At 38.7% G+C, this 17,383-nt stretch overlaps 2 protein-coding genes across 10 annotated transcripts in view; one reads left to right on the top strand and one right to left on the bottom strand.

Annotated features, from left to right (window-relative positions):
- Window positions 1-1,499: 1,499 nt before the first annotated feature.
- LOC121878103 (basic salivary proline-rich protein 3-like) lies at window positions 1,500-1,868 on the bottom strand. The gene has a single exon (XM_042384095.1). It carries the CDS (start codon window positions 1,866-1,868, stop codon window positions 1,500-1,502), a length of 369 nt encoding a protein of 122 aa, XP_042240029.1.
- Window positions 1,869-5,665: 3,797 nt separating this feature from the next.
- Window positions 5,666-17,383, top strand: part of LOC121878193 (regulator of G-protein signaling 9-like) — a 241,663-nt gene continuing 229,945 nt past the window's right edge. For 4 of the 9 annotated variants that reach the window (XM_042384242.1, XM_042384239.1, XM_042384243.1 and 1 more), the window contains exon 1: window positions 5,667-6,064. The gene's annotated coding sequence lies outside the window, so the exon portion shown is untranslated. Of the gene's footprint in view, window positions 6,065-17,383 lie in introns of all 9 variants that reach the window. The other 5 variants (XM_042384247.1, XM_042384244.1, XM_042384245.1 and 2 more) reach the window with 2 other exon arrangements.

Genomic DNA, 17,383 nt, shown 5'->3' with positions numbered 1-17,383 from the left:
GACGGCCCATTAGCCGCTGGTCCTCCTGGAGACGGTCACCATTAGCCAGGTCCGAGCGGTGTTGGCGGCTCATTAGCCAAGTCTGGGTGGTGGGGACTGCCCATTAGCTATGTCGGGTCGGCGTTGAGTGCCCAGGACAAGTTAAGGGTATTGGTCGGTGCTGCCTGATCATTAGCGGCTCCATTAGCAGTGCTTGGGAGTTGCAAATTGACCCATTAGCCAATTCGAAGCGAACTTGACCGCCCATTAGCTAGAATGGGACGGTAATGATGCTCTCTTAGTTATGAGTCAAGCCTAACACGCTCGCGCGTGCACACACACACACACACACACACTACATCGTTGACCACCGGAGGTTCAAGACCTATCAGACGCTGCTGCGCAGCTGCCCCCCCTTGGTCAGTGTTCGGCCCCATTCCCCAAGTCCCTCTCCCCGACCCATCCTCACCACCGGGATATCAACATAATCAAAAGTGACAAATCCGTTTCGGAAAGAAGGGGGATCAGTGTTGAACAGTGTTTAAGCCAGTAAATTCAGCACTAGACAGTACCAGTGAGAACCGTGACCCACCAATGAGATGAGCACCCCTGGGAACCATCCTCTGGCCAGACGGTGTTAGTCCGTCCACCCTGGGAACAACAGTGGGCCGGCTTTACACCTGACTACGAGATAACTTAACACCACCGAACAGAGAGAGTGAGGTACTGTGACACCACCCCACACCACCCGGTGTCCCCATGACCACGTGAGGTCCTTCATATCAACACCCGAGAACGAGTTACTGAACCACGAGGCCTACGTGACCTTACACAGTATGGCAAGAGACCAGCCCGGGCCATCAACTGTAAACTATAATAATTTGTATGTTCAATTCATGTTTCTTCTCCTTTTAGTAATGAAAGCTTTTGTTAAACGACCCACCCACCCATGTCTTTTTAAGTAATAAGTCATTATTGTCTAAGGTATATTTTCAGCCTTCGGCTGCAGAACTTTTTCAATAAACCGTTAATTATTATTATTATTTATTATAATTACACACACACACACACACACACACACACACACACACACACACACACACACACACACACACACACACACGGAGGCTTGGCTGAATATTGTCTTTCACCTTGAGGGGCACCGAAGTATTTAATAATGTGTATCTTCCATTCTGGCCGTCCATCCTGGTATTTCAATAAAACGGTAGAAAGCCAGCAGGGCCCTGCGACCTACCGCGAACAGGAGGAGCTCCTGGTGCTCCCCCAGGCTGGAGGAACTCCGTGGTGCTCCCCCAGGCTGGGAGGGGCTCCTGGTGCTCCCCAGGCTATGAGGGGCTCCTGGTGCTTCCCCAGGCTAGGAGGGGCTCCCTGGTGCTCCCCCAGGCTAGGAGGGGCTCCCTGGTGCTCCCCAGGCTAGGAGGGGCTCCCTGGGCTCCCAGGCTGGAGGGCTCCCTGGTGCTCCCCCAGGCTGGGAGGGGCTCCTGGTGCTCCCCCCCAGGCTAGGGAGCTCCTGGTGCTCCCCAGGCTAGGAGGGGGCTCCCTGGTGCTCCCCAGGCTAGGAGGGGCTCCTGGTGCCCCCAGGCTAGGAGGCTCCCTGGTGCTCCCCAGGCTGGGAGGGGCTCCCTGGTGCTCCCCAGGCTGGGAGGGGCTCCTGGTGCTCCCCCCAGGCTAGGAGGGGCTCCCTGGTGCTCCCCCAGGCTAGGAGGGGCTCCCTGGTGCTCCCCCAGGCTAGGAGGGGCTCCCTGGTGCTTCCCCAGGCTAGGGGGGGCTCCCTGGTGTTTCTCCAGGCTGGGAGAAGCTTGTTGGTGGTGTTCCAGGCTGGGAGGGGCTCCAGGCTGAGAGGATCTCCCTGGTGCTCTTCCAAGCATGGGGGAAGGGGGAGCTACGATGGGGTATTCGGGTCGTCAACTATTAGCCTTATATTCAGATTGACTGTGAGCTAAAGGGAAGTTAATGAGATTTCAATGCAAATCTTGTTCTCTATCAGTCGCGGCCGGAGGGAATCTGTCTCGCCTCCTGATATATGGGAGACCCGGCTATCCACATCGCCCCCCCCCCCCTTCTCTAACCTCCCCACACACCCCAGCAGTTTCAGCCATTCTTTTTCACCGCAGTTTTGCATAATCCACGTCTTCCCAGGCATGGTGTGAGATGATAGGTCCTTATCCACCATTATGTTAGGTAGTGATCCTCCTACTTTTATACTCAGCAGGCAAATTTAACTTAACCTTACCTAACCTCTTTTAATCATGGCTCATCTTAATCCAATTTACTCTAACTTAACCTAACCTAACCTAATTTAGCCTCGCTTATTCTAATCAGGGTTGTTGGTTCGTTCTCTTGGCTCTTCTAGTCCTCCCAGCTGTAAATGGTTACCTAACTCTACAAGCTGGGAAATGAAAGCGACCGAGTACAGTGCCGGTCACGCTACCTCCTTGTGTGCTGTATCCAGACTGTTTCTAACGGTGAGTCATGAATATGGGAAACATAATATTAGTAATCCCAATGAAACTTGAAATTCTGTGAACTGAACTAATTGTAAGCAGACAACCTGGCAGTCAAAACAAATGTCTTGGTGTAAACCCTGAAGGAGATAACTGTTATTAACGTGAAGTGGACCATTAACAGGTTCTCATTTACTAATAAGTTATCTTTACAGACCTCGGGAGCTTTAATACCCGTGAATCACAACACGACTTTGTCCAGCCTCCAATTATTAGATCATCTGCGTGTGTGTGTTTATTCTTTGGAGAATGTTCTCGTGTTGGGAGGTAATTCATCCTCATATTTGGTGATTACTGTAATTTGAATTATCCACTTCATATGACATTCTTAGATTAAACTAAACTAAACATAAATAAAGTCAGTTTGGTTTAGTTGTGGCAGCCTATCAGAGCATGACACTATCACCCGCTGGCCCAGGGAAAGTGTATTGCTCACTTTTTGGGGGGTTTATTTCTACATAGGTCCAGAGTCTATTTAGTTTACTTGTTTCACCTGCAGATTGGCTCCTCCAGCTAATTTCACTTTAAGATTAACCTAACCTAACCTAACCTAATCCCCAGGTAGCGTTTGGGTATTTAATCCATAACGATAAAGAGAAGGAAGGTGGAGTGGTTCAGTGTAATATACCCCCAAGTGGCTCGGTGTCTGTGTTAAGCTAACGGGCTACCACCGGCACCTTACTAACACTGAGGGACAAGAGCTGCCATCGCGGTTGAGGCTGGGAGTGAGGGAAATGGTGCGGGCTGGAGAGGAGGAAGACCCTGGGAATGTGTAGAGGGTGCGGCCTACAAAGAGGGAGGAGGCAGGGGGTGAATAAATCAAATAGGACGAGGGGAGAAGGTAGGGGGTACAGAGGAAGGAGTGAGGGATAGTGTGGGATTAATGAGTCAGGAGGCGAAGAAGTGGTGAAGGAGGGAGGGCACATGTGAGGGGGATAGCAGGAGGCTTTAGGTTGGAGGAGGGCTTAGGTAGTAGGAGGATTTGGGTAGAAGGAGGAGGGCGTGTGTAGGATTGAGGAGTATAGGAGGGTGTAATGGGTATGGTCTTCAGGGGGCAGGTACGAGGATGTGGGCGAGAGGGCAAATTAGGAGGGAGGAAGAGGCTGAGAATGAGGAGTATGGGAGAGTGGTTGGGTGGAGGTGTGGGGCTGGCTGACTCGGGTACCTCTGACCCCACCGCTCCAGGAGAGAGGCGGGGGGTGGACGTGTCCGCCTTTATACTCCAGCGTGGCAGATTGGGTTTAATTTTTGCACCCCGAGAGCTCTGAAGAGGTGAGGAAAACAGAAGGTTTTACTAAAAAGAGAAATAGATAAAAAAATACGAGCAGGAACAAGGAGGGTACCTCTAAAAAGAAAACCTGGTGGGCAAAGTCTTGACTCAGAAGTAACAATGTTAGCCCAAGACTGCCAGGAAGGTAAACAGTCTCCTTTAACAAGGCAGGTCTAACTATATTCCACAGAATAAGTATAAGTGAAGTAAGTAACAATAAAGTAGATATTATGGGAGTGTGACGTTACCATGAGGAGCCACGCGCACACTTGCTTGTAAAGCAACACAGAAAGTAAGGCCATAAGACGTATTTCACACTCACTAGATAGCAAAATTTTTAAAACCCTGCAAGAGGCAAAACTTGACTCGCATCTAGAGAATGCTCCGTACTCCCGGATGGTGTCTTCCACTGCTGCACACAACAGCCGTGCGGCCATTATAAATTATCACTCCTGGACACGAAGCATCAGGGCCAGATATATCAGCGGCCTGCAACTCTGGAGAGATCTTTGTGCCTTACTATCAAGTTCAAGGCTAATGTATACAAGGCTCCCCACCTGGCCCCATTCCAGCGGCTCACGGAAGAAAGAGTTTACACTCATGACGCTCCACCGAGAGCAGGTTCACCTTGACTGTTTCGTTCCCAAGATCAACATTGCATCAAGATCTTTCATTTGACGTTTCCCTCAGACTTAAAAACTTTACACGAAAAGAAATCATTAGGTAAATGAAGACTTGTAGCTCATAAATGGCTGTAGCAACACTGCAGTATTGCAGTAACACCCTGTAGCAACGCTGTAGCATCACTACGTCAACACCCTGTAGCAACACTGTAGCATCACTGCGTCAACACCCTGTAGCACCACCTTGTAGCAACACTGCAGCAACACTGCATCAACACCCTGTAGCAACACTTCAGCTACACTTCAGCAAAACCCTGTAGCAACACTACAGCAACACCCTATAGCAACACTTACAACACTCCAGCAACACTGTAGCAGCACTCTGTAGCAACACCCTATAGCAACACTCCAGCAACACCCTGTAGCAACTTCGTGTAGCAACACTGCAGCAACACCCATTAACAACACCCTGTAGCAACACTCCAGCAACACCTTGTAGCAACTTCGTGTAGCAACACTGCAGCAATACCCAATAACAATACTAACAACACTGACAACAACACCCTGTAGCACCACTAGCAACACCCTGTAGTAACACTAGCAACATCCTGTAGTAGAACTGCAGTAACACCCCTTAGCAGAACTGCAACAACACCGTGTAACAACTCGAGTAACACCCTGTAGCAATACTGCAGCAACACTGCAGCAACACCCTGTAGCAACACTAGCAACACCCTGCAGCAACACTGCAGCAGCATCGTGTAGCAACATCGTTGTAGCTAGCTGAACTGTTCTTAATGTCATGGTTTTACTGAGAGGAAATTTTAAATGCTAGAAAAAACAGACAATGAAATTTACGTTTTTATCCGTCTCGCCCTTCTGTCTCATGTTAGAGAGAGAGAGAGATCCCACACGTCCTTCAGAACATTCAAGCCACACATCGCCATAAACAGACAACCTTTGGCGGGAGTGGACACCAGGGGATTCCGAGAGACACCTCCGTCGTGAGGAAGCTAAGTGTTCACCTCCCGCTTGTGGTTCTGGCAGGTCCTAAGTGTCCTCATCTTTAAAAAAAAAAGTTGCAGTCCACACAGGATACTTTGTATTAATTAGTAGTGCACACATCACTGCGGAATGTTTTCGGTGCGTAAATATGGGTGTTATTAAAGTAGCAATAGCAAAACGAGAGAAGGTGAGGGGAGGTTGTGGGAAGCCTTGCGCGGGGCAGCAGCAGGCTGGGGCAGATCCATGGTGGGACCCGTACACCGCCAGGTCCGCCAGTGCTCTGCAGAGCTCCACGCTGGTAGTGTGTCGCGTTCTACTCCGTCACTCACACCCGCGCACCTCTATGCCTTAACCTGGCAAGCTGTCTGTCACACAGCCATTTGTTATTAATACCTATATTGACACACACACACACGTAAGCCACACACAACGAACGACTCGTGTACTGGTGCGTACTAGTGACCGTAACACTCATAAAAGGTATTATAAATCATGTTAACTGTGTCTACGAGGAGAAGCTAAGAGGATGGTGTAACACTACCTTGTGGTGACTGAGGTGACTCGCAGGGGAGTTTGTGGCGGAAAATGAAGGTGGGGCGAGAGAGGCAGTACACGAACTCTTCTCTGGGGGGCCAGGAGCGCCACACCATGTTGAGGCTAAGGTGAGTACTAACACACACACACACACTCACACACACACACACACACACACACACACACACACACACACACACACACACACAATGTGTACCTTCATCCAACACACAGGATATTTTTATAGCGATTTACTAAAATTTCGCGCGCGCGCGTATTATTATTGACAGTATTATTATTGAATAACTAATTGTGTATTCTCGCGAAACAAAACGGTCTACAACTGGTATTGGTCCTAAACATTCTCAACCTGCCATGAATTGTCTATCTGTTGTCAAGTGAGATAACTACCATCATAGTTAAAGTTGATAAATGTGACTCGTGTACCTACAACTATCAATGCCAGTCAACTGTTTGTGCCAGTCAACTGTTAGTGATAGTCGACTGTCAGTACCCTCCAACTGTTACAGCCAGAGTCAGCTTCCACTCTTACACTGTGTGTGTGTGTGTGTGTGTGTGTGAATATTAATTCCGTAACCGAAAATATTAATTCGCATAAGCTTACACCATGTCGAGATAAATTTATATTTTCTATTTATATTTGTCACGTTTCGTGTATGATGTAACTTAAAGTACGGCTAAAGGCTTCACAATGCTCTATAATTTTAACAGTTAGCAACAATCAGTATTCATTAACTGTAATTTAAAACGTATATATACAGTCAGTAACAATCAATATTCAGTTAACTACAAAGCGGAATATAATAAATTCACAATTTTAACTGTGAGCACAACAAAAAGTTTCAGTAGCCTCCAACTATACAGTAGTCACCTGTACACATTCACCCACCGCACTCTTGCACCGTCACCCAACTTATATTTCATTCCAACTTTTATTTTTCAACCATTTTTCGATATTAAACCTAACTTAACCTAATCTAACCTAACACTGCCCTCTCATAACCAAGCGCTAACCATACGCTAACCTAACCTAACCATACGCTAACACAGCTTACCCTAACCTAACCTAACCTAATCTAATCTAATCTAACCTAATCTCTCCAGGTAGCGTAAGAGTGTTTAATATTCAGATACAATTAACTAGGGATGGACTCCTGTACAGATGATCCATTTTGTAGTATTTTCGTTTCTGCATTCTGTAACTGTACGGGTTAGTCATTTTATTTATGGAAGCCTTTGGGGGTTCAGTGTGTGTGTGTGTGTGTGTGCGTGTGTGTGTGTGTGTGTGTGTTAATCTGGTCCATTATTAAGCTAAGGAGAGGGCTGAGGGAGTGTGTAGGGAGGACTGAGAGTCTTAATTCTTTTTAATTATAAGTAAAGTTGGTGGCGGTAACTCATAAGGGCTCTCTCTCTCTCTCTCTCTCAGCAGTAAAGGCCACTACAGTAGTATGTTGACCCAGGCGAGGCAGCTGCTGTTTACACCCAACCATTATCACTCATGTATCTGTCTAACCATTATTAGTTAACTTACTAACGTGGCTGTGTTAATAATGTTATTAGTTAACTTACTAACGTGGCTGTGTTAATAATGTTATTTGTTAACTTACTAACGTGGCTGTGTTAATAATGTTATTTATTAACTTACTAACGTGGCTGTGTTAATAATGTTATTTATTAACTTACTAACGTGGCTGAGTTAATAATGTTATTTATTAACTTACTAACGAGGCTGTGTTAGTAATGTTATTTATTAACTTACTAACGAGGCTGTGTTAATAATGTTATTTATTAACTTACTAACGAGGCTGTGTTAATAATGTTATTTGTTAACTTACTAACGAGGCTGTGTTAATAATGTTATTTATTAACTTACTAACGAGGCTGTGTTAATAATGTTATTTATTAACTTACTAACGAGGCTGTGTTAATAATGTTATTTATTAACTTACTAACGAGGCTGTGTTAGTAATGTTATTTATTTACTTACTAACGTGGCTGTGTTAATAATGTTATTTATTAACTTACTAACGAGGCTGTGTTAATAATGTTATTTATTAACTTACTAACGAGGCTGTGTTAGTAATGTTATTTATTTACTTACTAACGTGGCTGTGTTAATAATGTTATTTATTAACTTACTAGCGAGGCTGTGTTAATAGTGTTATTGATTAACTTACTAACGAGGCTGTGTTAGTAATGTTATTTATTAACTTACTAACGTGGCTGTGTTAATAATGTTATTTATTAACTTACTAACGAGGCTGTGTTAATAATGTTATTTGTTAACTTACTAACGTGGTTGTGTTAATAATGTTATTAGTAAACTTACTAACGTGGCTGTGTTAATAATGTTATTTATTAACTTACTAACGTGGCTGTGTTAATAATGTTATTTATTAACTTACTAACGTGGCTGTGTTAGTAATGTTATTTATTAACTTACTAGCATTAACAGCCATTGTAATGTTATTTATTAACTACTAGCGTAAGCATGTGTGTATTTATTAGCACTAACGTGGCTGTGTTAATAATGTTATTTATTAACTTTTACTAACGTGGCTGTATTGTGTTGTTATTAACTTACTAGCATGGCTATGTTAATAATGTTATTTATTAACTTACTAACGTGGCTATGTTAATAATGTTATTTATTAACTTACTAACGTGGCTGTGTTAATAATGTTATTTATTAACTTACTAACGTAGCTGTGTTAATAATGTTATTTATTAACTTACTAGCAATAACAATGTTAACAATATTTATTTATTAACTTACTAGCATGCTGTGTTAATAATGTGTTATTAGTTAACACTAACGTGAAACATGTTAATAATGTTATTGTTAACTTACTAACGTGGCTGTGTTAATAATGTTATTAGTTAACTTACTAGCGTGTCTGTGTTAATAATATTTATTTGTTAACTTACTAACGTAAGCTGTGTTAATAATGTTATTTGTTACTTGCAACGTGAAACAATGTTAATAAAAGTTATTTGCAGCACTAACGTGGCTGTGTTAATTATGTTATTAGTTAACTTACTAACGTGGCTGTGTTAATAATGTTATTAGTTAACTTACTAACGTGGCTGTGTTAATAATGTTATTAGTTAACTTACTAGCATGGCTGTCGTGTTAATAATGTTATTTGTTAACTTACTAACGCGTGGCTGTGTTAATAATGTTATTAGTTGATTAACTATAACGTGGCTGTGTTAATAATGTTATTAGTTAACTAGCGTAGCTGTGTTAATAATGTTATTAGTTAACTTACTAGCAATAGCTGTGTGTTAATAATGTTATTAGTTAACTTACTAGCATGGCTGTGGTAATAATGTTATTAGTTAACTTACTAACGTGGCTGTATTTATAATGTTATTAGTTAACTTACTAACGTAGCTGTGTTAATAATGTTATTAGTTAACTTACTAACATTGAAACAATATGTGTTATTAGTTAACTTACTAACGTGGCTGTGTTGAATAAAGGTTATTTGTTAACTTACTAGCATTGGCTGTGTTAATAATGTATTTATTAGTTAACTTACTAACGTAGCTGTGTTAATAATGTTATTAATTAACTTACTAACGTGGCTGTGTTAATAATGTTATTAGTTAACTTACTAAATGGCTGTGGTAATAATGTTATTAGTTAACTTACTAACACGTGGCTGTGTTAATAATGTGTGATTAACTTACTACTTGTATGTGGTAATAATGTTATTAGTTAACTTACTAACGTGAAACAATATTTAATAATGTTATTTGTTAACTTACTAACGTGGCTGTGTTAATAATGTTATTTGTTAACTTACTAGCATTGGCTGTGTTAATAATGTTGTTTGTTAACTTACTAACGTGGCTGTGTTATAATGTTATTAGTTAACTTACTAACGTAGCTGTGTTAATAATGTTATTAAGTTAACTTACTAACGTGGCTGTGTTAATAATGTTGTTTGTTAGCACTAACGTGGCTGTGTTAATAATGTTATTTGTTAACTTACTAACACGTAGCTAATAATGTTATTTGTTAACTTACTAACGTGGCTGTGTTAATAATGTTATTTGTTAACTTACTAACGTGGCTGTGTTAATAAAGTTATTTGTTAACTTACTAGCATTAATGTATTATGTGTTATTAGTTAACTTACTAACGTGGCTGTGTTAATAAAGTTATTTGTTAACTTACTAACGTGGCTGTATTGTTAATATGTTATTAGTTAACTAACGTGGCTGTGTGTTAATAATATTTGTTTGTTAACTTACTAATGTGGCTGTGTTAATAATGTATTTATTAACTTACTAGCAATGGCTGTGTTAATAATGTTATTAGTTAGCACTAGCATTAGCTGTGTTAATAATGTTATTAGTTAACTTACAACGTAGCTGTGTTAATAATGTTATTTGTTAACTTACTAACGTGGCTGTGTTATGTGTTATTAATTGCTTTACTAACGTGGCTGTGTTATGTGTTATTAGTTAACTAGCATGTGTATTAATAATATTCATTGGATTAACTTACTAAGCATTGTGGTTGGACAATATTAGTTAACTTACTAACGTGGCTGTGTTAATAATGTTATTTGTTAACTTACTAACGTGGCTGTGTTAATAATGTTATTTGTTAACTTACTAACGTGGCTATGTTAATAATGTTATTTATTAACTTACTAACGTGGCTATGTTAATAATGTTGTTTGTTAACTTACTAACGTGGCTGTGTTAATAATGTTATTTATTAACTTACTAACGTGGCTATGTTAATAATGTTGTTTGTTAACTTACTAACGTGGCTGTGTTAATAATGTTGTTTGTTAACTTACTAACGTGGCTGTGTTAATAATGTTATTTGTTAACTTACTAACGTGGCTGTGTTAATAATGTTATTTATTAACTTACTAACGTGGCTGTGTTAATAATGTTATTTGTTAACTTACTAACGTGGCTGTGTTAATAATGTTATTTATTAACTTACTAACGTGGCTGTGTTAGTAATGTTATTTATTAACTTACTAACGTGGCTGTGTTAATAATGTTATTTATTAACTTACTAACGTGGCTGTGTTAATAATGTTATTTGTTAACTTACTAACGTGGCTGTGTTAATAATGTTATTTATTAACTTACTAACGTGGCTGTGTTAATAATGTTATTTATTAACTTATTAACGTGGCTGTTTGTTAACTTACTAACGTGGTTGTGTTAATGTTATTTGTTAACTTACTAACGTGGCTGTGTTAATAATGTTATTTAGTTAACTTACTAACGTGGCTTGTGTTAATAATGTTATTTATTAACTTACTAACGTGGCTGTGTTAATAATATGTTGTTATTATTTGTTAACTTACTAACGTGGCTGTGTTAATAATGTTATTTGTTAACTTACTAACGTGGCTGTGTTAATAATGTTATTTGTTAACTTACTAACGTGGCTGTGTTAATAATGTTATTTGTTAACTTACTAACGTGGCTGTGTTAATATTGCGTGGTTGTGTTAATAATGTTATTTGTTAACTTACTAACGTGGCTGTGTTAATAATGTTATTAGTTAACTTACTAACGTGGTTGTGTTAATAATGTTATTTGTTAACTTACTAACGTGGCTGTGTTAATAATGTTATTTGTTAACTTACTAACGTGGCTGTGTTAATAATGTTATTTGTTAACTTACTAACGTGGCTGTGTTAATAATGTTATTTGTTAACTTACTAACGTGGCTGTGTTAATAATGTTATTTGTTAACTTACTAACGTGGCTGTGTTAATAATGTTATTTGTTAACTTACTAACGTGGCTGTGTTAATAATGTTATTTGTTAACTTACTAACGTGGCTGTGTTAATAATGTTATTTGTTAACTTACTAACGTGGCTGTGTTAATAATGTTATTTGTTAACTTACTAACGTGGCTATGTTAATAATGTTATTTGTTAACTTACTAACGTGGCTGTAAGTTAATAATGTTGTTTGTTAACTTACCAACGTGGCTGTGTTAATAATGTTATTTGTTAACTTACTAACGTGGCTATGTTAATAATGTTATTTGTTAACTTACTAACGTAATCTGTGTTAATAATGTTATTTGTTAACTTACTAACGTGGCTGTGTTAATAATGTTGTTTTGTTAACTTTACCAACGTGGCTGTGTTAATAATGTTATTTGTTAACTTTAACGTGGCTATAATAATGTTATTTATTAACTTACTAACGTGGCTGTGTTAATAATGTTATTTGTTAACTTACTAACGTGGCTGTGTTAATAATGTTATTTGTTAACTTACTAACGTGGCTGTGTTAATAATGTTATTAGTTAACTTACTAACGTGGCTATGTTAATAATGTTATTTGTTAACTTACTAACGTGGCTGAGTTAATAATGTTATTTGTTAAGTAGTTCCACTCACCCATCAATATATTTCCTAACCAATTTTTCCCAATTTCCTTCTTAAATCTAAAATTCTCCTTTTTTAAATTTAATTATATTTTTTTATTTATTCTTCTGGGAAAGTGACGATTAAGCTTCCAGTCTTTCTTCCTGGGAGTGAACTTTAGTGTGTGTGGATGGAGTGAATTTCCCTTGGTATATGAAAAGACTGTTACAAGTCACCTAATTTAACAGAAACAGACAGACAGACAGACACAGAAGGAAATGACCATAATAAAAAGGATTGAAATAATGCTGTATTTTTTGTGTGTGTGGGCGCGTGTGTGTCTGTGTGTGTGTATATGTCCATAGTCATATATTCTAAAAACAGGAAGAATTTTATGCCTGAAAAAGAGTAGAGTAGAATGGCTCGCCTTACATGTTGCAGCCCAGTAATACTAGTAGCACTCCCCCTCCCCACCTCCCTCCCTTTACTTACACCGTCATTATATAGGAATTAGTGTCGTGTTGCATTTGTTTTGATAGAGAGTCAACTGTTTTTTTTTGTGTGGTTGTTGTTTGGTAATAATAAATGGCCTCCTGTCGTTCTCCATGTCTTTGTTATTTTGTTGTTGTTTCTTTAAGGTTTGGTTAGGTTTCATCTTGGTGTGTGTTCTTTATATGTTAATTAAAGACGCGGTATTAAAATGTATTGTGTTACGAGTATGTTGGAGGTAATTATACACATATACATACATGCCTATATACATACACACACACACACACACACACCTGCCTGCTACCTACCACGTGTGCGACCAGTCAGGTGTACACATATTTGGTAGGTGAATCAGATGCTGTAGCCAGGTATGGGAATTAAGTAATTAAAGGTGATTAGTGATGGTAGGTGGCCCGGGACAGCCATTATTGCACCACTAACACCACACACCCGCCTTTATTATGGTTTTATGGCCTTTTTATACCACTCTAGGGTACGGGTCATATGGCTCTGTTGTGTTTGTTTGTGTCTCTTGTTATTAGTAGTTTATTTTTATTTGGTCGGTGTATTTATTTTTTTCTTTAGTAATATTATATATGTTTGTTATTGTTAATATTTTTGTTGTTATTGGGATTTTTATTATTACTAATACTATTATTATTATTGTTATTATTATTATTATTATTGTTATTATTATTATTATTATTATTAATATTGTTATTGTTATTGTTATTATTATTATTGTTGTTATTATTGTTATTATTATTATTATTGTTATTATTATTGTTATTATTATTATTATTGTTATTATTATTATTATTGTTATTATTATTAATATTGTTATTGTTATTGTTATTATTATTATTGTTGTTATTATTTCTATGAAAGTCTTTTATATGTTTAATTTTGGGGGGGAATTTTTCTTTCCTTGGTCAATATTCTCTCATGATGGTTTTAGGGTTAAGTTGTTTTAGGGTCTAAGTATTGTGGATCTTAAACCTAAAAGACTATTTTATATATATATATATATATATATATATATATATATATATATATATATATATATATATATATATATATATATATATATATATATATATATATATATATATATATATATATATATATTAAAAGTAAAGGGGAAATATTTTTTCCTTTCCATTATATTCGTCTTTTAAAGCATAATAGTTGAGCCGAGGACCATTCAGGACCCCACCATTAAGAGTGTCAGTGGCCCATATTAGCATTTCATGTTCTTCGATCCCTGTTAAAGGAGACCTGACCTTCTGTAGGGCCTGACCTGACCTACTATAGGACCTGGCCTTACTGTTGTCGGTGCTACTACTACAGCGCGCGGTCTACAAAGATAACTTCAGTCTAACCTAACCTTATCTTACTTGCACTAACCTAGCCTAACCTACCCTAAATATTTTGTAGACTGCACACTATAGTAGCACCCTGTTGTCTTAGTTATGTTATGGTGTTGTCTTAGTTGTGTTGTGGTGTTGTCTTAGTTGTGTTGTGGTGTTGTCTTAGTTATGTTGTGGTGTTGTCTTAGTTGTGTCGTGGTGTTGTCTTAGTTGTGTTGTGGTGTTGTCTTAGTTATGTTGTGGTGCTGTCTTAGTTATGTTATGGTGTTGTCTTAGTTGTGTTGTGGTGTTGTATTAGTTATGTTGTGGTGTTGTCTTAGTTGTGTTGTGGTGTTGTATTAGTTATGTTGTGGTGTTGTCTTAGTTATGTTGTGGTGTTGTCTTAGTTATGTTGTGGTGCTGTCTTAGTTGTGTTGTGGTGTTGTGTTAGTTATGTTGTGGTGTTGTCTTAGTTGTGTTGTGGTGTTGTATTAGTTATGTTGTGGTGTTGTTTAGTTATGTTGTGGTGTTGTCTTAGTTGTGTTATGGTGTTGTCTTAGTTATGTTGTGGTGTTGTCTTAGTTGTGTTGTGGTGTTGTATTAGTTATGTTGTGGTGTTGTCTTAGTTATGTTGTGGTGTTGTCTTAGTTGTGTTGTGGTGTTGTGTTAGTTATGTTGTGGTGTTGTCTTAGTTATGTTGTGGTGTTGTCTTAGTTGTGTTGTGGTGTTGTCTTAGTTGTGTTATGGTGTTGTCTTAGTTATGTTGTGGTGTTGTCTTAGTTGTGTTGTGGTGTTGTGTTAGTTATGTTGTGGTGTTGTCTTAGTTATGTTGTGGTGTTGTCTTAGTTGTGTTGTGGTGTTGTCTTAGTTGTGTTATGGTGTTGTCTTAGTTATGTTGTGGTGTTGTCTTAGTTGTGTTGTGGTGTTGTGTTAGTTATGTTGTGGTGTTGTCTTAGTTATGTTGTGGTGTTGTCTTAGTTGTGTTGTGGTGTTGTCTTAGTTGTGTTGTGGTGTTGTCTTAGTTGTGTTATGGTGTTGTCTTAGTTGTGTTATGGTGTTGTCTTAGTTGTGTTGTGGTGTTGTCTTAGTTGTGTTGTGGTGTTGTCTTAGTTGTGTTATGGTGTTGTCTTAGTTGTGTTGTGGTGTTGTCTTAGTTGTGTTGTGGTGTTGTTTAGTTATGTTATGGTGTTATGTTAGTTATGTTATGGTGTTGTCTTAGTTGTGTTGTGGTGTTGTCGTAGTTATGTTGTGGTTTTGTCTTAGTTATGTTATGGTGTTGTCTTAGTTATGTTATGGTGTTGTCTTGGTTGTGTTGTGGTGTTGTCTTAGTTGTGTTGTGGTGTTGTATTAGTTATGTTGTGGTGTTGTATTAGTTATGTTGTGGTGTTGTCTTAGTTGTGTTATGGTGTTGTCTTAGTTATGTTGTGGTGTTGTCTTAGTTGTGTTGTGGTGTTGTATTAGTTATGTTGTGGTGTTGTATAGTTATGTTGTGGTGTTGTCTTTGTGTTGGTGGTGTTGTTTGTGTTGTGGTGTTGTCTTAGTTGTGTTGTGGTGTTGTATTGGTTATGTTGTGGTGTTGTCTTAGTTATGTTGTGGTGTTGTCTTAGTTGTGTTGTGGTGTTGTGTTAGTTATGTTGTGGTGTTGTCTTAGTTATGTTGTGGTGTTGTCTTAGTTGTGTTGTGGTGTTGTCTTAGTTGTGTTATGGTGTTGTCTTAGTTATGTTGTGGTGTTGTCTTAGTTGTGTTGTGGTGTTGTGTTAGTTATGTTGTGGTGTTGTCTAGTTATGTTGTGGTGTTGTCTTAGTTGTGTTGTGGTGTTGTCTAGTTGTGTTATGGTGTTGTCTAGTTATGTTGTGGTGTTGTCTTAGTTGTGTTGTGGTGTTGTGTTAGTTATGTTGTGGTGTTGTCTTAGTTGTGTTGTGGTGTTGTCTTAGTTATGTTATGGTGTTGTCTTAGTTATGTTGTGGTGTTGTCTTAGTTGTGTTATGGTGTTGTCTTAGTTATGTTGTGGTGTTGTCTTAGTTGTGTTGTGGTGTTGTCTTAGTTATGTTGTGGTGTTGTCTTAGTTATGTTATGGTGCTGTCTTAGTTATGTTATGGTGTTGTCTTAGTTGTGTTGTGGTGTTGTCTTAGTTATGTTATGGTGTTGTCTTAGTTATGTTGTGGTGTTGTCTTAGTTGTGTTATGGTGTTGTCTTAGTTATGTTGTGGTGTTGTCTTAGTTGTGTTGTGGTGTTGTCTAAGTTGTGTTATGGTGTTGTGGCTGGATTGTTGTGGTGTTGTCTTGGTTGTGTTTGTGGTGTTGTCTAAATTGTGTTGTGGTGTTGTCTTGGTTGTGTTGTGGTGTTGTCTTGGTTGTGTTGTGGTGTTGTATTAGTTTGTTGTGGTGTTGTCTTGGTTGTGTTGTGGTGTTTGTCTGGCTGTGTTGTGGTGTTGTCTCGGTTGTGTTGTGGTGTCTTGGTTATGTTGTGGTGTTGTCTTGGTTGTGTCGTGAATTGTTGTGGATTGTTGTGGTGTTGTCTTGGTTGTGTTTGTGGTGTTGTCTCAAGTTGTTGTGGTGTTGTCTTGGTTATTGTTGTGGTGTTGTCTTGGTTATGTTGTGGTGTTGTCTTGAATTTGTGTGTCGTGGTGTTGTCTTGGTTGTGTTGTGGTTTTTGTCTTAGTTATGTTATGGTGTTTGTGTTAGTTGTGTTGTAGTGACTGATGTGGTTGTGTTTGTTAGTTATTTATGTAGTTATGTTATGTGTTGTCTTGGTTGTGTTGTGGTGTTGTCTTGGATTTGTGTTGTAATTGTTGTCTTGGTTATGTTATGGTGTTGTCTTGGTTGTGTTGTGGTGTTGTATTGGTTGTTGTGGTGTTGTGTAGTTGTGTTGTTGTCTAGGGTTGTGTTGTGGTGTTGTCTTGGTTGTTGTTGTGGTGTTGTCTTGGTTATGTTGTGGTGTTTGATATTGGTTGTGTCGTGGTGTTGTGTGGTTGTGTTGTGGTGTTGTCTTGGTTATGTATGGTGTTGTCTTGGTTGTGTTATGGTGTTGTCTTGGTTATGTTATAGTTATTTGTCTTAGTTGTGTCGTGGTGTTGTCTTAGTTGTGTTGTGGTGTTGTGTTAGTTATGTTATGGTGTTGTCTTAGTTGTGTTGTGGTGTTGTCTTAGTTATGTTATGGTGTTGTCTTAGTTGTGTTATGGTGTTGTCTTAGTTGTGTTGTGGTGTTGTCTTAGTTATG

The sequence above is a fragment of the Homarus americanus genome, unplaced genomic scaffold, assembly GCF_018991925.1.
Source record: "Homarus americanus isolate GMGI-L3 unplaced genomic scaffold, GMGI_Hamer_2.0 scaffold45562, whole genome shotgun sequence".
NCBI classification, from domain to species: domain Eukaryota; kingdom Metazoa; phylum Arthropoda; class Malacostraca; order Decapoda; family Nephropidae; genus Homarus; species Homarus americanus.
This window is presented reverse-complemented; position numbering and strand designations above follow the sequence as displayed.

Excerpts from the sequence above, each read along its gene's own strand:
- LOC121878103 (XM_042384095.1), bottom strand. The coding sequence starts at position 1,868 with ATGCTTGGAAGAGCACCAGGGAGATCCTCTCAGCCTGGAGCCCCTCCC.